The sequence below is a fragment of the Otolemur garnettii genome, unplaced genomic scaffold (assembly GCF_000181295.1).
Source record: "Otolemur garnettii isolate 467f Iridium unplaced genomic scaffold, OtoGar3 scaffold00002, whole genome shotgun sequence".
Lineage (NCBI taxonomy): Eukaryota > Metazoa > Chordata > Mammalia > Primates > Galagidae > Otolemur > Otolemur garnettii.
Genome location: NW_003852397.1, coordinates 22936051 through 22958619, shown reverse-complemented (window position 1 = coordinate 22958619; position 22569 = coordinate 22936051). Strand labels below are relative to the sequence as shown.

The 22569-nt window shown below is 35.9% G+C and overlaps 1 protein-coding gene across 2 annotated transcripts in view; it reads left to right on the top strand.

The window, feature by feature from the left end:
• PTPRK (protein tyrosine phosphatase, receptor type K) overlaps positions 1-22569 on the top strand; it is a 548103-nt gene that overhangs the window by 105287 nt on the left and 420247 nt on the right. For both annotated transcript variants that reach the window (XM_003781656.3, XM_012806133.1), the window contains exon 2: positions 13155-13277. In XM_003781656.3, the coding sequence (XP_003781704.1) occupies positions 13155-13277 (123 nt within the window). The remainder of the gene's footprint in view (positions 1-13154; positions 13278-22569) is intronic.

The following is a 22569-nucleotide window of genomic DNA, read 5'->3' as shown; positions in this document are numbered from 1 at the left end:
TTTCATTTTTCATACTGAATCTCACTCTGTTACCCAGGCTAGACATCAGCCTAGTTCACCGCAACCTCAAACTCCTGGGTTCAATCAGTCCTCCTGCTTCAGCCTCCCAAGTATCTAGGATTACCGGCTCTTACCACAACATCTGGCTAGTTTTTCTGTTTTGAATACAGACATCGTTTTGCTCTTACTCAGACTGGTGTTGAACTCCTGACCTCAAGCAGTTCATCTGCCTGGGCCTCCCAGAGTGCCAGGAGTATAAGTGTGAGCCTTCATTGTCTGGCCTTTTCATTGGTTTTTAATGTTTCAGTAGAAATATTATTTCTTGAAAATATGACCATATTATTGCTAATATCTGTAAAAAAAATGGAAGTCTTTTGGTCTATTTTACAAGATGCTCAGAATATATGAAAGCAAATATTTAGTATTCAAAAGTAATCCTTTTATGGTTTACTATGGGGTTACAACTACAGAATCCTATAAATCTGTGGTCCCCAAACCCAGGGCCATGGACTGTGTGTGTGAGGGATCTAGGTTGTATGTTCCTATGAGAATGAGAGTCTCCCCACTACCCCTGCATCCCTTCTCACCTCCCCACCCACCCCCCCAAAAAGGGTAGAGACTACTGCTTTAAAATGGATAGTTCTCATCTTTTGGGGATATTTACTCATAGATCTCCCCACAGCATGGAAAGGGGTTCTAACTTCACACATCTCTTTCTAGATGTGGCCATCCTATCCTGGTTGGAGGTTAAAAGCTGTTGAACAAGAATCTGATGCTTCTTACTTCCCTGCCTTCTGAGCCTCAGCAGGCAGTTATTAAAGTGACACAACTTCATACAGTTCATAGTCTTTGTGAGCAGCCTGCCAGTTAGGCTGGAATCATGGCTTTGCCACTTGGATTAAAGCAGGCGGGATACTCCACTCCCCAGTCCATTTAGGCCTCATCTTAGGGTCTCTGCCCTCTACTCTGCACCGCCTGTGAACCCTTCCAGCTCTGGGTCTATACCACAGTTCTTTCTCCTCCCTGCCTAAAGTCTCTTCTGTTCTTTTCCCAAGAGATACTTTCATTCTTCTGTATGGCTGTCATATATTGTCTGTAATCTGAAAGCTTTTCTATCACTACCTTTTAGATAGAGTATTTTATGAAAGAAACTTAGTCAAATACCATCGGAGTATCGGCTGATTACCACAATTTCCATGCCTTACTATCTTCAGCCCTACTTCCTCCATGCACCATCTTGATCTAAGTAAAACCTATGGGAACTTCCAAATTGTAGACTGCAGTTAATAACAAAAGTAAGAGTTAAGGAGGTGGTTAGGAAGGGACTTGACATGGAAAGATATTTTCTTATTCCCCTGATAGCATTTAACATGTGATCTCTCCAGTTGATTATATTATATTCCATTATTTGGAAATGCTGTTTCTAGGAATAGATTTATTTTATTGATACCAGGTCACTAGTAAAAACATTGAATTAAATGATGATGTGAGTAGCAGTAGCTAGGTGGTCACACTCATGGCCCAAGCATTTCATATAGAAATATGTGTATGTCTGCATTCTTTGACAAGCTATAAACCCATCCTTTGTAGATAAAGTTGTGTCAGAAGTACTTTTGGTGTAGTGACCTCTATTGTACTTTAATGTTTACATTCTGGTTGTATCTGTAGATAAGACCAGAGTGACCTAAATAATAAGGGAAAAGGAGGAAGGTTATGTTATTAGAGGTCAGGAGAGTACTAGGAAGTTATACTTAAAGCCATTCTTTTAGATAACTTTATTTTTGGTTGAGTTAAAATGCTACTGGTATAATCAATCTTACCTTGAATAGTTTATCATAAAACGTTACTTCTCATTAGTAGTTTCCCTGTGTTTATTTTCTCCGTTTGCTAAATAGCTAGCTGAAACAACGGGTGGCTAGAGAGGGATGCTTTTTTGGTCACTAATATCCTGTGATACTTCTTTCAAGTGCACTTGACGCAACACTCTTCACCACTGTAACATCTTTGGATCTTTCTCTTCCCTTGGCATTTGGCCATATAATTGCTAGAGTCTTTGTCATTTCTTACAATATGTGTTGTCTTCATCAGTTGATATTGTTGATGATTTAGGTTTCCCACAAGAGTTAACTCCTATCCTACCTTACTGGTTGTTCCTTAGTCCAAAGGTTGAGGGTATTTTCATTTGCAAAGCCATTTTGCCCTCAGTGCCCTTCAAGCTTGTTGTCTTTGCCTGTCATTGAAAAGACTTGTACGTATTTTGTTGTTGTTCCTTGGAGGCTTTGCAGCCCCAGCTTGTATTTGTTGGACTCGGGCCTGCAAAATATTCCAACCTCTATGTAGGGTAGATTTTTAGAAGTGAAAATGCTAGATTCATGGTCAAGGGCATTAAAAACTTGGGTAAATAAATCCAAATTGCCCTCAAAAAGAGAAAGTGCCGGTTGCCCTTCTCTGTTACACCTTCTCTGGTCAATATAACATATTATCAGCTTTCTGTTTGTTTTTTTTCCTTAATGATGTGGATAAACATCTCACTTATGCTATAATTTGCTCTTATTTGAATAGCGAGGATGAGAGAATTTCCTTAAATTTCTTGGAACATTAATTACAGGCAATTTATTTTTATGAATTATTTGCCAGAATGTCTTTGTCAGCAATTGCAATAATGTATTTTATTTTATCCATTTTTAGAGATTTGAAAATTTCAAGACATAAGCTACAAGGTGAGGTGAAGTACTACAGCACAGAAGCCAGGAGACTTCAAATGCTGCCTTCACACAGCTACTGCTTTTCATCTATTATTCAAATCTTACTTGCCAGCTTCTCTCTCCCCATATTTGAAATTAAAAAAAAAAAACAAAACAACTCTAGGTTTTTATGTTTCATTCTAGAGAAATGTGTTTGCCTTCTTTTCAGTAAACTTTATAATTTGATAGATTTAAATTTGGCCATTAAGTTTTAGAGCAAGAGCTGGAGGGGAAATTGAAAGTGAGAATGTGAGTAAACGAGTTATATTGCTTCAACCAATCATCTAAATTCGATGAGACCAGGACATTTGAAGTCTGCAGATATTTTCAAATCTACTCTTGTTGGGAACTGTGAATACATGATGTGCTAGAGTTTGTAGCATCAGAAGATTAATTTCTCGTCTCTATTATTATTGTCTATTTTCTGCCCTGAATTACTTTTTTGTATTTTTGAGTTGTCCTATGAAGTCCTACTATAGGCAGAGTTAGCATCTTTGAAATATTTTTATCATGCAAGAACAATTGAATTGTCGTAGTTTATATTCAAGCAATTTCTAGTGGAGAGTAGAGTCAGTGGTGGCACCTTTTCCTGACACGTACCTGAATTTCTTATCTCATAGTTGCTTTATCTTTTCATGAAGGTCCATGAGGGATGGGGTACTGTTGTAAGTTCGAATCCCTTTTCGAATCCTCCAAATTATTGATCATTTTACATTCGAATCCCTTTTCGAATCCTCCAAATTATTGATCATTTTACATTTCACATTGCATGTTTTTATACATATATAAAAACAATAGTATCACCTACATGTTTTCCTAACTAAAAGGCTAACTAATGACTTAAATGTACAAGCACTTAGCTTCTAATATCCTACTTAGCTTCTAATATAAGATATTTTGCAGAGATTCACATTAATTGGCCCAGAATTCCTAAGTAGTTGGAAATATAGATGGGAAAGTAAAGTCAAATTGTTTCCTTGTTAAAGAAATGAGAAATGAAGACACAAGCAGTCCTGAATCTTGGCAAGGTCAAATGTAAAACCATTTCCACCTGTCTCTCTCTTCATGAGAGGGACCCACTTCCAACTCTCTTTGGAAGTGCTTTAGACATTCTCTTTGTTCTTTCTAAATAAAATCCGTCTTCATTGCCCTGAACTTGTGTAGGTTCCTCTTGCTTTTTATTCACCCTGCCTGAGCTGCTCCAGTTTTATTTCAGTTTCTACTCACTTTTGCTTTGGGTTACTGTCCTGCCTCAGTTGAACTTTCTAGCTCAGCAGAGTAATGGAGCCAGGTCAACTGGGTTCAAGGATGAAGTAACCTAGGTAACCAATGACCAATGTAAAGAGACAATTAGCAACCATTAGAAAAGGGTAATACTGCCTGGAGGTGCAAAGAGGCCCTTGAAAGACTTGCAGCCAATTTCAAAGGGAGTATTTAATACTCCTGCAGGCCTCTGTCTTGTCTCTCTCACCTTCTCTTCTTTATGAGAAGGAACCACTTCCAGCTCTCTTTGAAAGTGCTATAAACTATAGAATGAGAAGAGCTTTGTTCTTCCTAAATAAAATCTCTCCTGAAATAAGCCATTTCCACACCATTCTTAACCTTAATACTCTGTCCTAAGGTTAGAATAGCCATTCCCTTCTGTGTCACTTACACGTGTGTGGATAGCCATGCTTTTTGCTGCTGGAGAAATCTTTATTTCACGTGGCTATACCACTAAATGGCAACCATATGGCTTCTCCTGAGAGAGGGAATTTCAGGTGAAAGTTACTGTAATTCATACTTGAGAATGGATTTGGTCAGAAGTTGATCAGGACTTTTAAAGGCTGTCTTAAAAGTCTCACCAAAACTAAGTTCTTTCTTCCCTCCACCCCTTCTCTCCTTGTTTTCTTTCTATGAACATGTCTCACTTTGTGACCCAGGCTGGTATGCAGTGGCACAGTCATAGCTAATTACAGCCAGGAACTACTATCCCAGTGATCCTCCCACTTCAGCCTCCTGAGTAGCTGGGATTACATGCACTATTACTATGCCTGGCTGATTTAATTTTCATGTTTTCTTAGAGATAGAGTCATGCTGTGTTGCCCAAATTCAGTTTGGCCTCAAGAGATTATCTGGTCTCAGCCTCTCGAGTAGCTGGAATGACAGGCATAAATTTCTGGCATCATTCAACATTAATATAACTATTTGATTATTTACTGTGGACCTGACAGAAGGTCGACCTGACATTAAATGATTCTTAGAATGAGAAGAGCTGTTAATATATCCAATAGCATGTAGTTAATACAGTAGTCAAAACAAAGATGATATTCACTTTTCTTATTTTAACTGAAGAAAATGGCAAAAGCCTCACACAATTCTTTACTAATCAGAATACATTTTAGGAACTTTTCCAAACCCAAACATTGGCCTATATACTTTCTCTACATTAACCACATCTGAGAATATTCTGGTAGGAAAGAGGTTTCATATTAATCAAAAATATAGAAAGATGAAGTTTTTTCTTTCTTTCAAGATGCATTTTAATTATTTAGCTAAATTGGTTGGTTATCTGCTTCCTTGACGTGTACTTCAAAGCCGTACACAACTGAATCATTGATCTCCTCAAAATGGGTATATTTAAGTTTGCTTTGCCAATCTGATAAAAAAAAACCTCACAACTTTAAGCCTTTCAATATAGGTCTTTAAAAAAAACAAACAAAACTTTAAGCCTCAGTTTAGGTCTTTGCTAAGGGTCCGGGAGGTCTGTTTTACGTGGCTTCAGCTTTTCACAGATGTACCTTCGTAAATGAAGATCATATATCACCCATCGTGTCTGAGCTGAGTCAGGAGCAACTGCTGAAATGTGTCTGCTGTGGGTGAGGTGGAGCTCCCCAGTAATCCACAATCCCTCCAGGAGAAACAAAACAAAACAAAGAAATGTTTAAATGTGAGGTTGGGTGGTTTCCAATTTTACCAAAATGTAAATACGGCTTCAGTCGGGAATTTTATTTTTCACTACATTTACTCTTTATTACTTTGTTCAGTGGGTTTCTCTAGATTGTGTATCTAATACTAAGTGGAAAAGATAGGATTTGACTAGAATAGTTCAAAGGAATGAAACATATAAAAAGAAACTTGGGTTAGTATAATCATTGATGATCTTTGGGAAAACACCTGGTTCTTATCCTTCCGTGAATGTGAGGGCTGCAGCAAAAGTTGTCAGAGAAAAATTGCTTTTAATTTATTGTAATAGTTTTAGAGATGGAAAGTCAGTGTTTACATATGTCTTGGGGGAGATGAGGTGAAAAGTGAAGGTTACCAAGCAAGAGTGATAGTGTTATGATGCTACCAATTTTCAGTTGAAATCACCCTTTTTAAATGAAACTGTATGCGGAAATTGCTAGTTGATCAACTGGGCTCTTATAACTTTGTCTAATAAAGTTCCTGTCCTGTCTGTGGCATTAAAGAATTTTCCATATGATGCGGTTCAAAGTTGGCTCCATTTTTATCCTCAAAAGTTGCTTGCCTATTTGAATGTTATCACTCAGCTAGGATGTGGAATGTGCCCTCAGTTGGGTAATATCTTGAGGCTGTGCCTGCCCTTGGAGGGAGCCATACTGGATAATTCTGCAAATATCTAGTCCTGTCCCATCTGGGGGAACCATGGAAGTTAAGAGTAATTAAGAGTAAGGAACTCATCGTGCCTAGGTTCAGATCTTGCCTCTGAGACTTTCTTGCTTTGTGACTCTTGGCAATTTTTCTTTTTTTCCGCTATGAGGTCCTTTTCACTAATGGATTCCTTTTACATTTTAATAAACCTCTTTTCATCTGTGAAATCATTTCTATGGCTGTTTGGCATGTAATCATCCATTAGCTCCATAATGAGGTTTGATGAAGTCACGTACCTACTGTCAAGGCTGCCTGGGTCTCAGAGGCTTATTTTTAGATTTCAAGTGGTGCCCGAGACCTGAAAATGAGGTAAAAAGGTTTGGGTTCTCACACTTGTCTTCTGGGTCTCCTCTACAATGGTTATGTGGTCATATGTATTTTTTTTTAAGAATCGCTGGCCTTTTTTCTGTCTTCTTCCCTGATTCACACAACTACCTTTCATTTTATTTCACTTTCAGAAAGAGCACTGCGTTAGTGACCCGTCCTAGAGATAATGCATGCATGCATACATGTGTATGCTGGGTCAGGAGGTAAAATGCATCTCCCTTTGTGGCCTTACAAGTTGGAAGCCTTTGGACTAGAGGTCCTCGAAAGCTTCTGCAGCTCTCATTTTTTCTAGTCTCACTTTCTGACTTATCCCACTGATTTGGTATCAGACATATGCTAAGATTCAGACTTCCTTTCTAGTTTGCTTTCCTGCCTGTGACCAACCACTGCTCATCTTTCTACAGAGGAAAGAAAATTGAGCCTTATGGAGGTGATGCAGAAATCAAAGACTGTTGGTTGAAGGCTTTTATGGAGACTGTATTTCATCCACAGTTTTAAGGAACACGGAAGATAAAAGTGATCTAAACCAGGGGTTGGTGAACTACGGCCCACAGGCCAAATCTAGCCTGCAGCCTGGTTTGTAAATAAAGTCATATTCAAATACAGCCAAGCCCATTTATTAGGCACTCTCTTTGGCTGCTTTCTTGTTACAATGACAAAAGCTATGTAGATGTTATAGAAATGGAATGGCCTGCAAAGACTGAAATATTTGCTAACTGGCTTTTTCGAGTTTTCTGACTCCTTTATCTAAAGGAAGATATTTCTTAACTGTTTCAAAGTATATCTGATGAGTAATTTAGGGAAAATTGGCTTTCCAATATGGTAAAATTGTCTTTAGACACACTCTTTTTAGTCTTCCTGGGTAAATTATTTCATTAGGGGTTTATGGTATTAAATGTGTGCGAAGGACTACCTCTGTATTCACATAAAGAGAATAAACTGAAGAACGGAACATAAAAAAATAAGGATGGTTAAAAAAAACTTGAGTGCTAGGAGACTAACATACCATACATTATGACTAATCCTAACACCACTGCGCTGTAGCTGTTACCTTGATTTTACTGGGGAGGAAATTAAAGCTCAAGTAAAAGTCACCAAGTTATGTATGTTCTTGGCCATCCCTCTATGCTGTGTCTGTATACACTGTCCCTCTTTTAGCATTGAAGTGAATGTGTGCCAGTTCCTTAAAATTCCTCCAGTATTATTAATTGAGGAGTAGGAGATTTTAGTATTGCTTCTCTGCAAAGACGGAAGGGAGTGAAATTGGACTTGCCATCCCATTCGAGTTCCTTCAGTATGATTGAAGACTGATTATTTAGTTGGAGTATAGTGTTTGCTTTGAGACGTAGACAATTTGAACACAGGTCTCACCAGCTATGTACTCTTGGATTTTACTGTATAGACTAAACATATATTCTTGCTTAGAGATGGAGTACTAGGGATGAACTAATGGGTGTGTTTGAAATGAGTTTTTCTTTCTTCATAGAGAGTTTTTTTCTATAATTGGTGGTACCCACCTTCGGTGCATCTTACAAGGGTACATGTTTAAATCTACTAAGGGTAGAATATAAATATCTTAACACAATAACTAAGAAAATGCAGGGAAGGCTATGTTAACCAGTTTGATGAAAGTATTTCAAATTGTCTATAAAACCAGCACATTGTACCCTATAATTTTATTAATGTACACAGCTATGATTTAATAAAAAAATTTAAAAAATAGTTTTTTCTACCTATCAATAAATGCTGGGTCTGGATTTGCACAAATGTGTCTCCAGTGTCTTTACCTTTATGAAGGAGGTAGCTTGAAAACATTTTCACATTCTAATTACACGCAGGGCAACGAATTTTTTTTGGGGAGGGGGGGTTTAAAGTGATTATCTTTTAAAGAACTCTTACACATAAATTTTCTTAGTTTTCTTCCAGGAGATCCTCTTTGGTACTTAACCAGAGCAATATAGCTTGACTGTGATTCCTTTATATTGCCGTAACAGCATTCATTTTTCTGTATTTACTTGGAATCTTTTCCTGTTTTAATTTCAGTGCTCAAATTGGAAAAGAAAAGTTATTGGTACTTAGAGCAGATATAAACGATCTAGATGTTGATCATGGTATTTCAGTTTTTATTTAGTACTTTCAAAATTACCAGAAGTATAGAGTTAAAAGGTAAAAACCACTATTAAAATATCCCAGTATATTTCAGAGGAATATTTATTTAAAAGCATCAATACATTTTTTCCAGTAGTTGCTTTTCTGAGAATAGGTTGTATTTATTCAGATTATAAATGGAATCATATTTAAAATATTCATCAACAAGTTCATTTTTTATTCTTTTGAATTTTTGGTGAAATATTTTGGCTTCTTTGTAATGAGTTTTGGAGATTATATCAGTTAATTTATTAATATATGGTTTCTGATAGCATAGGTAGAGGTGACCTAGTCAAAGTTATTTCACATGGTATCGCATGTATCCTAATGTGATGTGCATTAATCTTTGTCTGTCTTCTAATTGAAAGAAAGATCATTCCAAAGTTGATGATCACTCACAGGAGCAAATTTGTGTATCACAGCTTAATTCACAATTGGAGAAGGTTAATTTATCCATTTTGAGGTCATCAAAGGACTGTGCTAAGGATACTGCATTTGCAAACATAGTTTGCCCAGGACTTTCCTCCTACTTTAAAAAATCTTATATATTTCAAATGATTTAAGAAAATAGTCTGTATCTTAAGCCAATTGAAGCTTGTTTCTTTACAAATACTAAAGAACCATGAAAGGGAATTCTGTTAGTTTCTTGCTTTTGTGTTTAATCAGACAATTAAGAACATATGAGTGCCTTGGCGGAGAGAATATGGACGATACTAGGACAGTATCTTTTTAAAAAAAGTCCTTCACCAATATTCAGACCTATCCAATGTTCTCCTGCTATTTTATTTTTCTTCATTTCAACTTTATTTAAATTAATCTGACCCTAGGTTTTATTGCAAAGTTTGACTTAGAAAGGATTTTAATATTCATTTTGTTCATGGTTTCTTAGAAATGGTCTGTTTAAATAAGCACTCAAGCTACTTATTTAAATGCTAAAGTCTAAATTCTTAATTCTCTTCTTTTTTGGGGGGGGGGTGTGCTAATACCAGGTATTAAGCAGTACTAGATTTTTCAGTCAGAAGTTTAGGAATGGAAAGAAATTCTGGCAAGTCCAAATCAGCTTGATTTTTATTTTTAGGTAAACAGGTTGCAACCCCCCTCAAGTGGCTGGCCATCGTGAAAGCAGAGCATTGTGGGTGATAGATGTGTCCCTTAGCTGGATGATGGATGGGCGTGGAGGAATTAGCAGTCTGTGAAATGCTCTTCAGAAGTAATTCTCTTCCAGGGGTCAAGGGACTGTGGTCGCCATCTCTCCCCATGATTTGCTGCAGCTCATTGTAGCCTCGTCTCCAGCAGCAAATACTACAACTGAAAATGGAAGATGTTTCCTCACCCGATTTTCGTCCGTCTGCCTAGCTGCCTTTCAGTCGGGCCTCCCTCTCTTTCGCCATCCTGCTCAGTGAAACGTTAGATCATGAGCATGTTTTAATTTATGGCTTAGAACTTTCCTATGACATTTCTCTTTTAAATAAATGACAGTGCAGAACATAACAATGTCTCAGCTCAGGAGCATGTGTATGGAGACTGTTCTGTGTCCCAGAAAACATTCTGTTTAGGGCTTTCTAGTGAATTTTTAAATGGTCAGTAAGAACTGCACCTGGTGGAATTAGCTTGGGGTGTGAAATGTGCCGTCTATGTTTAGGTTGAATCAAATTATTTATTTCCATTGTACACCCCACCCTCTTTAAACTACATAGCTGCTGTTATTGCCATTATTTTTTAATGTATCTTAGATTGTGTCATACTATTGGATAAAGCCTTTTAATGGTTTCAATACAACTACAGGACAAACCCTAAGCTCCTTTTATTTACATTTAAAATCGTTTATATTTAGCTCTTTTACTGCCTAGCTCCCTACATATTCTGCATGCTCATTACAGGGAATTATTTGAGGTTTCCCAATAGACCATGTTCGTTTAGACTCAGATGCTTTTTGCTCTTTTTTCCCCCCAATTTCAATCTCATTTCCATTTTGACATTTTTCTGCTTGGTACATCCTTCCTTCTCATTAGGAATGGTACAAGGAACCAACCCTTGTGTGAGCAGCACATTCTTTTATGTTATTTGGAACTTTGATCACACTACGTTATCCCTCATAACATACTGTATGTGTGCGTATACATGTATCTGCACACACATCCCACATAGTCTGTCTCACTTATCAGTACAAAAAAATTATTTGTAATATTTCCTATTTACTCCTATACATGCCATATTAGTCCTTAATTTCTAAATAAAATTTTTTATAAAGGAATTTGTGAAAGATTTATTAATATGCGATATATTATACCTCTTGCATTAGAACTTTTAAAAACTAAATTAAAAATTCTCAACATTTTCTATCTCTCAAATCAAATGGATTGATCATGATTTTTAAGACTCTCTTGGCACGTTTCTGATATGGCAATGATTGCAACAAATAGCAGGGGTTGACCCACTTATTTTGTACAGCTACTCCTAGTTGTTATTGCTAATCAGAATCCTGTAGCCTAAAATTAGCAGAGACTATAAAGGATGGCAATTAAGGCCATTTGTCTTCCAAATGAGTCAATGTGGGTTCCTCTGGTAGTTTAAATTTATATACAGAGGGCACTCACACTATTATAAAGGGTAATGGGGGCCCTGAAGGCCTGTGTTGCAAAGGAATAAGTTATTTCAGGGTTGTGATAACAAATTACATATTGAGAAAAACTTTCCCCTTGCTATGTGAAGATGCATTTCCTAGCAACCTCTTTTCATTGATGAATTTTAGATTAAAATGTACATCATTTTTCAAGAGAACATTTATAGGAAGTCTGCTTAAAAGATGACATAAGTTTTCAAGCTTTTGGAGTTTGGTTATTTAATTAATTAATTTTTTTTTTTTTTAAGAGATAGTGTCTCATTCTTTCATCCAGGCTGGGGTGCAGTGGCATGATGATAGCTCATTGTAATCTCCAACTCCTGGGCTCAAGCCATTCTCCCACCTCATCCTCTCCAGACATGTGCAAGCAAGCTTTACTGCTTTAAAAATGCTTTTTTGTGGAGACTGGGTCTTACTATGTTGTCCAGGCTGCTCTTGAAGTTGTAGCCTCAAGCAATCCTCCTGCCTGGGATTTCTGGGATTATAGGCATTCTGGTTTTGTAAACAGTTTTAAGGTTTTAGTGTTACAGTGTCACGTGGACATCTTTGATTTTGCCTGTTTTGCAAATGACACTGTTTCCTTTCTGTCATTGGTGAGGAATGTAATTTTTATTCATACTCAAATAGCTAAAATTTTGATGAGGAAAGTTTTGTTTGCAGAGAACAATTTCTAAGACTGAAGTATACCAATCCTTAGCCTGTTGCTTGATCGGAGAGTTTATCGAGTTTCTTCACAGAGATCCCCATGGAAACTAAATAAATAAGCTATTTGAAAGGAGACAAGTTATTGGTTTTTCTCATTAAACCCACTGCTGGATTTTCATTAGTTCTAATCCATTTTCTTTCAAGATTAGACATATAGGCCAATTCTTATTTTCATGATTTTAATAAACCTAATATGTTGAGTTGTGTGTGCCTGTACATACAGTGTGAGAGGGGGAAGTAATCATTCTACTTCTGCCATAAAATTACCCCTGAAAATAAAGCCAGAAAGAAAGAATGACCGATGTGAAGAGGAAATGCTACTTCCCTTAAAAAAAAAAAAGGATTATTAAATAAAGTGGAAGTGGTGAGAGTGATTATGGGATAATCTGACTGGTTATGTGCTTCAGTGCTCCCACCTTAAAATCCTAATTGTATATGGAAGTAATTTAAGTATGGAAGATATCATAGGCCTCAAACACCTTAGCGCCTATAAAGCTTTGTGTGTTTCATTTACTATGAGATTTCAAATAGTTGTTTTCAAGAGAGGAGTTTGGTGAGAGAAATATTAAATTCACCCTTTGAACTTGCATTACAAAGAAAGACAATTCCTTCTTTTCTTTCTTCCCTTTCCCCACTAAAGTTGTTAAAATCTATTTAGATCCTAGGAGCTTTGTCTATTTCTGGAAAACTTCACTTATCGATGTATCTTGTGTTATTTTTGATCACTAAAAATCTGTGCCTTTACCTTCTGAGGCTCAAACTTGCTTCTCATGCAAACAGAAGATACTAGGAAAAATTTTTTATGTGAAAATTTAAAGAAAATAGTGATAAACCTGAGTATCAGTTGTTATTAAAATTCTGAGTGCTGCATTACATATTACACCATAACGTGTGCTTCTCCTGCCTTTAGAAAAATCTTTTTAGAATGTAACAGTCATCATCTTTTCCTCTTCTAGGTGGCTGTACTTTCGATGATGGTCCGGGGGCCTGCGACTACCACCAGGATCTGTATGATGACTTTGAATGGGTACATGTGAGTGCACAAGAGCCCCATTATCTGCCCCCCGAGATGCCACAAGGTGAGACTCATTCTCTTGACCCCATAGTGGGGTAATACCTCTGAAATATGTGGCATTTTCTTATTTTAAGCATGATGACAATAATAATTTCTTATAATAAGCTAATTTATTTTGCTACTAGATCACAATTAAGAGCCTTAAAACATTCTTTGCCTTTCCCTTAATAACTTTCTATCCTCCTAAATTATTCAAGAATGCTTTCTTTACCTTTTTATAGAAAAATAAGTGTTAGGTTTTTCCCCTTCTATTTAATAATAAATCCACATGGCAAACCAAAAATTAAAAAAGCAGAGATAATAATGTTTTCAAAGAAAAATCATAAACATGGAATCAACTCATTCAATAATTATTCAGTTAACACACACAGGTTTGACCCCATCAGAATGAGGGGAGGGACTTTTTAATGACATGGTGGGGAAAGAGGGCGTATCTATCTCTCACTGGTCACAAGCTGGCCAATGACTTTGAGGGCTGGAAGCATGGAAACAACGTTGGTTGTAGAGAAATAGGACCAACACTGTTACTTTTTACCTTGACTTTGCTTTGTTATAGACCTTGATTTTTGGTTTTTGGAGACAACATATTTTCTAATTATTTAAGCCACTTTGAATTGTGCTTTTTCTTGTGAAAAGCACATTAACATGGGCTCTCTCTCTCTCTCTCTATATATATATATATATATATTTATATACTGCTTCTAACTTCATTAGACTAAAATTTATGCTTTCAATGCTATATTATTTGGGACTAATTCCAAGTTCTCTTCATATATGTTTAGCAATAACTTACTAAATTATAAAATAGAGTATGTGAACAAGAATTTAAAAATATAACAATAGCACAAACTATTTTTCTTCCAATATTTAGAAAGAAACAAAGATAGCATATAATTATATATAATCATGTATATATAATAATAATATATAATAATTATATTATAATACATGACACAAATGTGTTGATTGCCCACTACTAGTAATATACATTTAAAATATACTTTTAGTTTAAAAATGGTTTTTAATTAATTAATTAATTATTATTATTTTTTTATAAATTCAGTAAGTTAGTTCTTCCTAAACTAATTTTAGACATAGCCATAGGAAAGGAAAATGTCAATTCTGGTGATTGAAGAGAGAAAATTTTATCAGTGGAATCCTAGAATATGCTAAATAATATGATTTAAAAAAGTAAAACATCAATAATATACAATATATCGCAAGTACAAAAAGCAAATAAAATAGAACCAAACAATAAGTTATATTATCGTAAATATTCTATAAAAATAAATAAACTTTTGGAAAGGTTTCTTTTTCTTGTTGTTTTTTGAGGTGAAGTTTTGCTCTGTCATCCAGGCTAGCACACAGAGGCAGTATCTCAGCTCACTGCAACCTCCCAACTCCTGGGCTCAAGCAATCTTCCTGCCTAAGCCTCCCAAGTACCTGGAAACACAGGTGCCTATTAGTATGCCAGGCTAATTTTTTCTCTTTTTAGGGAAGAGTAGGGGTCTCCTTGCTCGGGCTGGCTTTAATGCTTGACCTCAAGCAGTCCTCTCAGATTGACATCCCAGTGTACTAGGATTATAGGCAGGACCCACTGTGCCTGGCCAGGAAAGGTTTTCATGGATCTAACCCGATGTGTACTTTGGTAGCAGAATGAATTAAATCTGCTCTTTAATCTAATTTGCCATTACTGAGCAGGCAAGTAGTTATTTCTGAGGCTGAAATGAGTAATAATTTTCGTTGCTGAAGAATAAATTGTAACTATGTGGTTGACACGCTCTCCTTCTTCCATGTGATCTCTGATTTTAAGCAGACTTATTTAGTTTTGTGCATAGGTTTGCATTTTTTCCCAAAGGTACATAACCTTATTTTCTTGGTGCATTTTAATTAAACTACTGTAATTTTTCAACTGAATTTTCTCTGTGTTATATTTAGACTAAATTTTTCATATAAAATTAAAGGGGGTGGACTGGGATGCACACGTTTTGACTGTTTATCATCAGAGAATAATCAGAAAGACTTTGATTTATGGAAATGTTACCATTGTTAATTACCATTGATGGTGGGTAATGAATAGCTGAAGAATTCCTGCTCAGATGACCTTGTGGGATCACCTTTGATGAACAGCTTAATCGGTGGTTACAGTGCAGGATGATATGCACCGAAAATGAAAGTGTTTGAAATTCAGCCATATCTTCCAATTAATAGGACATAAAAGTAATTAATCATGCAGAGGAGGGAAAAAGGTCACAGCTTCTTTATTTTTGCCCAGTGTGACTGTTCAGCCTTCAGAAAGGTGAGAGAAAGCACTTGGGTATATTCTTTTGCTCGTCTCTTTTTGTAATAGACTCCTTTATTTGTTCCATTTCCCTTCTGATATTCTCTTAATGTGCTGACTGAACATTATTTACTCAAATTGTCAAAAAGGAGACAGTTAGATTTATCCAATTAAAATTTTATGAATGACCTTTTTATTTTCAAATAAATAGGGAAGAAGGCTTAGTTTTTGTTGTTTACTTAAAGAAACACATGAACAATAACAAATCAAAAACAACCTCAAACATTTGGCACCTATCAAGTATGAAGGCTGGCTCTTGATGCAGACTTGTCGTTCAAATCTGTGATGTACTTGGGTATTGTTCGCTGACTTCTGTTTATTGACTTTTTTGGAAACCAAGATGGGATAAAGCAGTGGTGAATAATAAGATTTGAATAAAAGAAGAATGAATATGGGTAGAAGAGAAGAATAGAAAAAAATGAGCAAATTATTTCTACTCATGGGAAGATAGCAATGCTATCAATAATTGCTTAAAATTCATGCCTATAATCCTAACATTCTGGGAGGCCCAAGCAGTTGGATCTCTTGAGCTCAGGAGTGCAAGACCAGCCTGACCAAGATTGAGACCTCCTTTTCTAAAAATAGCCAGGCATTGTGATGGGTGCCTGTAGTCCCTGCTAGTCTGGAGGCTGAGGCAAGAGGATCACTTGAGCCCAAGAGTTTGAGGTTGCTATGAACTATGATGCCACAGCACTCTACTGAGGGGTTCAAAGTGAGACTCTGCTTAAAAAAAAAATTGCTTAAAAAATTCTGCAGTAATTTCTAGTGTATGTACCACTTTTGTTAGGTTACAATGATGATGATTGAAAGGTCTGCTAAATATGTTTAAAAATAGGATGCACAAGAGTCTGAATGGCCCCAAACCATATGAAAACATGAGCACCTGGTCAACTCAGCCATCGAAAATTGAAAATTTAAACTACACTACATTGAAAATTTAAACTAAACTACATTGAAAAACTACTACACACACAGTGGAAAATGAAAATCATGATTCCAAGTGGTGGTGAGATTGTGGAGCCAGTGAAACCCTAACACAACTGTTGGATCCAAAATGTGTATAACCACTTTCTACACCCTAATTGACCAGCAAATCCATTCTTGGGTGTTAAGCCCAAGTACATGTTCAGGAAATGACATATGCAAGAATATTTACATTATCAGCATTCATAAGATTCCCAAGTTGAAAATAACCCAAATGTTTATCAGAAGTGCAACAGATGAATCTACAGTTGTGTAGTTATAGAATGGGATATTATATTGTGATATAAATAAACAAACTATTGCAACGTAAAACAATTGGATGAATTTCACAAACAGTTGTGAGGAAAAGAATCAGAAGCAAAAGAGGATGTTTTACATATATTTATATAAATTATATAAATTTCAAAAACAGGCAAAACTGATGATTTCAGAAGTCATTACTTACAGTAGAGGCTAAGGATGGGCAATGGTTAATGTTTGGAAGCGGGGCATGAAGGAGGCTTTTGCATACTGGTAATAATCTATGATTATTGATAATAATCTATGATTATTGAATAATCTTGATCTGGTTAGTGTTGGCTCAAACTATAAAAAGTCATTGAGTTATATAATGATTAGTTGTATACTTTTCTTTATATATATATATCTGATATGTCAATAAATATTACCACCCCCCGAGCACTAACAGGATAATATCGTGAAACTAAAATAATATTTAAAAATGTTATAGATTCGAATAAAAAATATATAACAGGAATCCTCCAGTGAGTCATTTGTGTTATATTCCTATCATCCTAGATTCCCTCCTCCACAATGAAAAAAAATTCTTTGAGATCCTTGGGCCTTTGTGCATCCTATTCCCTCTGCTTGGACATTTCTTTGTCCACTTATCTATTCTTTCTCTTACCCATTTTTATTAAGTGTACTCAAGCTCCCTCTGCTTTCAAGAAGATTTTCCTGACTGGCTTGAGACTCTGACATTTCTTATATTCTCATGTACAAATAAATACACTCTCCCCTGTATTTTGTACATACTTTAATTGTAGCTGTTATTATAGTATTTTGTATTTGTCCTTCTTGCCACTAGACTATAATGTCTTCATGAGCATAGACCATATTTTTTCCATCTTTGATTTCTCCAGATACTGTGTTATTTTACTTAGACAAATATATCAACTTGTATAACGTAAGGTTTAAAATTTTTAGTCAAGGGTTAAACAATAAAGTTTTTTTCTCTTATTAGAAAATAAAATAAATCTAAAAAAATCCCATTTCTCAAGCATTATATTGAGTTCAGATTCTTATGTAATTATAAGACCTTCACATAATCATTAATATTCAGCTTTTGCCTTTAGAAAAAATATTGCCTATTTATTTTGCCTATGTTTAAATGTTATTAATTAATACTACTGAGTTCCCTCTTTCTATTTCTCTTGTTCTGTTTCTGTAGCTTTCTTTTTTGTCTTCTATTATCAAATTAATCCCAATTTCTAAATCCCTAAAAGTGTGTTGTATCTGTGTATCAAATTCAGAGTATGAGAGATGTTATGTGGAACTAGAAATTATTCTCTGGTCTCAAATACATCTGTGTTCATGACCTTGTTTGTTAAGTGTTCTTTCATGCCTTTGACCTCATGAAACAAACTCATTGGACCATTTTACTGTATGTTCTGTCCTAGATCCCAGAGAGGGATTGTGATTGACATCGCCATACATTTTATCTTCACTGTAATTATAACTGCATTTTCTTTTTAACAAGTTTTTGTAAATGACTAATTGAATTCTAGTGTAGAGTCTCTAGAGCACCCGTTTTACAGTATTTAAACTTATATGACTGTGTTGTCTCCCTCCCATCTTCAATCTGGTACATTTTGATGATAATCACTGTCTGGAGTTTTTATTTCAAATGCATACACTGTGTATATAGGAAAAATAAAAGACTCCTCTTATTAAATAAATCTGAACACTGAAGTAGGAAACCATTCCTCTTCACTTTTAAAACTTAGTTATGTGTGATTTAATAGTTTAAGGCCCAACTAGATCTCAGTTCTGCCCATTTGTCAAGTTCCTAAACTAAAATACAGACAGCACACGAGATTATGCAGAGAAAGCAGATGAATGAATGATTCTGTAAGGCAAAGTGCTTTTTAATTTATTTATTACTTTTACAACTATCTATCTTTTTTCCTTTAATTTTAAACATGAATTAATATTGCATTTTAGAATTAGGTATCTTGTTTTCCTTAGATTTTAAACATGAATTATTAGCCAAATTGTTAAAATAAGGCTTATTGTCTTTGAATATTTATTTGGAGAAGTTCAGTGTGCTTGTGTATTCAATAGAGAGCTCGAATAGGTCATGTGACTAGGTCACGTGATTTGTACCTGGCTTTCTTCTGATCATGTGATGTAGTGAAAATTTAATAGAACATTTGTGTTCACCATTTGTGCATTTGATAACATTTTTAAGTAGCAATGTCAGCAAAATTTTCTAAGTAATGATCATAATCTCTTAGTTTTATGGGAGAAGACTTAGTTTTTAATTTACATTTTTAAAACAGTATTAAATATGGCACACACCTGAGAGGAAATCTCAAGGATGTTTTAGAGTTGGCTCACTATTTCTTTCTCTCTGGGAACAATCACCTGTTAAAATTATTGGATTACTTTGGCTAATATTTCCATCCACCTATTAGAAACAGTTGTTAACAAGGCATATGTTATTACAAAGTTATAACTGCCAATAATCTGACACAGCTGAATTAACAGAATTATTTTACAGCAGATCTGCCCCACACAAAGTGAGGCAGAGAGTGGTGGAATAAAGTTATGTGCATATTGTGTTGATAAGGAGACATTGAGTTGCTAATATTATGGCTAAATTTGTGTCAGAAGATAGTGAAAACCCTGTCAACATGTTGGTTTATTTTCTCTTTTGTTGTCTGGTTTGTTGACTGAGGGATGGGATGGTAGTGGGTGAAGGAAGGAAGGAGTGGTTTAACATCAGGTCATTAACACAGATGGGAAAATGTCAGAGTGTTGGATACCTACTTTTGAGTCTGAAGAACCTGCAAACCACAGAAGTTTAAAGGTGGAAGGCTGTGCATCCTTCAGTGTTTTCCATTTTTTTTTTTTTAAGAATATGTTCCATTGCTCAAGTATGTAAAATCAATAACAAGGAATGAATGGTCTGCAACTTACACGCTTTGTAATTCCCTAAATACCACCCCTCCCCACCAGCTTCCCCACCCCACCCCACCAACTCCATAAAGGTGTTTCTGTGAGAAACATTTAGAAATGTCCAGGTCCAAGGACAGTTTGGGAACAAGGAGTTTGCAAACTCAAGCACTTTCAGATAAGCATCTCCTAGATGAAAGTGCTTGCTACTCTTAGCTCCCACTTACTGGTAGCTTTCTGAGTTTTACTCAGCAAGGGACATGGAATATAATTTTGAATCATCATAACAACCTTACAAAATTCGTGATATTTTAGAGTTAAGTGGAATGAATGACTTGCTTCAAGTTACCCAGGAACAGAATTTGAACTTAATGTCTGTGTGTTATCAAAGCTACTCTTGCTGTCGTCTGTCCTGCTTCTTCACTGTAGTTGAGGTGACAGATTTCCTTGACTTGGGCATGGACATTTAAATTGACCGTATGAGCTGTATAATTTATTTGCTTTATTCCACAATGATTTTTGACCACTTTATCTAAAATTATTTCTTTCCAAAATTTGAAAGCTTAATTAACTGTCTCTTATTCTTCACGGGAAACAGAATCTGAAACGCACTGTCGTTTGGAATCGGGGCTGAGCTTCAGGGCTTCCTCCAAGATGCTCTCATCCCTGGGAAGATGCTTTGGCCTTTCTTGATTTACCTGTGGGTTATTTTTAGTTGTTTGATGAACACTTGCCGCATGTGTGTCTAAGCAAAGTCTTAGAAACACATATATTATGTGCTGTCTCATTAGAGCCCGTACGGTAAAAGAAAAAATCGTGGAGCAAAGGAGGGTCTGAAAATAATTTTAAGACTTTGTTTGCAGCAGAGTATTTTAGGACAAGAATTATGGGCTTATTTCAACGTGCTCTTCCAAACCATGTTATCATGGGTCTATTGGTGCTTTTGCCTTCAGCACAGAGACGACAGTTTACAGCATTTGAGTTGCTTATTAAAAACGGTGGGAGCTGGAGGCAGTGCAGAGGGAGAGCAAAGGGCTGTAATGGACTACTTGAAAGGGGAGCCACTTAATGAAGGCTCGTTTTTAATGTAAGGACTATTACCTTCGTGGACATAAATGCAGCATGAAGAATGTCTAAATTACAGTGGGCAGAAATGGCGTGCTGAGACAGGAATATTTCAGGTACATAATGTACCTAAGTTAGATATGTCCCAGTATCTCTGAGGAGGAAAGAACAGCCTCATGTTAATAAAAAAAAAAAAAGAAAAGAAAAGAAATTAATATTGGTGTCTGTGCCTGAGACACCTCCTAAATAAATTAGAGATAAGAATACACAGCAATTTCAAAGACTATGCAGTCACCTTTAACACATACCTTAAAATCAATACATAGTCCAAAGAAACAAAATTACTTTTCCTTGGGAGGAATGTGACCGAAAGTATAGTTATGACCTCATACTTTTCTTCTCCAAAAATAAATTTGCCTCGTGATGGCTTGAGACTGTCTCGGTTTAAAAGCTTATTATCTTTCAAACACAAGAATAATGCCAGTGCCACAAAATTACAAGAAAACCAACGGCAGGTAAGTACGTTAGGGATTATTTAAACATGCTTATGATGTTAATAATCTCATTGAGTTTGTGTCGTGAAAAGTATGGAGCCTTGTTCACATGTTAGATTAACATTACCTATAAAAGATGCCCTTAAAGCCTTGGAAGACGTTCAATCTTCAAATCTGATATCTGTGGAGAATATAATGATATGTTGAAAACGCCTTTGTGCCCTTGCCCTAAGAAGAAATTATTGGTGGAGAAATATTGCTCAGTGAAAAGTGAACATTTTGTGACTGGGTGCAGTGGCTCATGCTTGTAAGTCTAGCACTCTGGGAGGTCCAGCAGGTGGGTGGATTGCCTGAGCTCAGGAATTTGAGACCAGCGTGAGCAAGAGCAAGACTCTGTCTCTAAAAATTGCGGTGTTTTTTTGGAGGGCACCTGTAGTCCCAGCTACATGGGAGGCTGAGGCAACAGAATCGCTTAAGCCCAGAGACTGAAGTTGCTGTGAGCTATAAAGCCATGGCATTTTACCCAGGACGACAGAGTGAGACTCAGTCTCAAAAAAAAAAAAAAAAAAAAAAAGTGAAGATTTCATGTATTTAGAGCCAATGACATCTTAGAAATGCCCACAGCATCTTGAAATCTTCACATAATGACACAATTTAAAAGATGCTGGCTCCCTTTTTGTAGGTTTATGATAATAAAATTAAATATGACAAATTCACAGACTTCATCAAACTGATTATATATTTCTGTACCTTTTCCTTTCTACTCCCTTTAATAGTTGGTGATTTAAATAGGAAAGTAGGGTGGCAAATTTGACTATTCAAAAATTATGTTTTGAATGTGTAATTTTTAATCCATGCCAAGTCAGACATTTTGGATACTTAAAAAATTACTTCTCTGACCACTTCTACCTAATCCCAGACATTTTTAAATAAGTTATTTGATTCTCACAAAAAGCCTTTGGGGGGTTATTAAACTCATTCTATAGATGAGGGAACTGAAGTTTAGGAGAAGTTAACTAAATTGCTGGAGGTTTTATGTCTTGGGAAAGGCAAAGCTAGGTCAAAGTATGTGGAGATATAGGATAAGGAGTTAACTTTTGAACTTTATACAAACAAGTATAATCAGAGATCCTTTAATCACTGCAGCAAAAAGCTCCAGGGATGGCTGGGAAATGTGGCAGAAGTTCTATCTGTTATGTGTTTGTTTCCTAGCTGCAAGTAATTGAAAACACAAG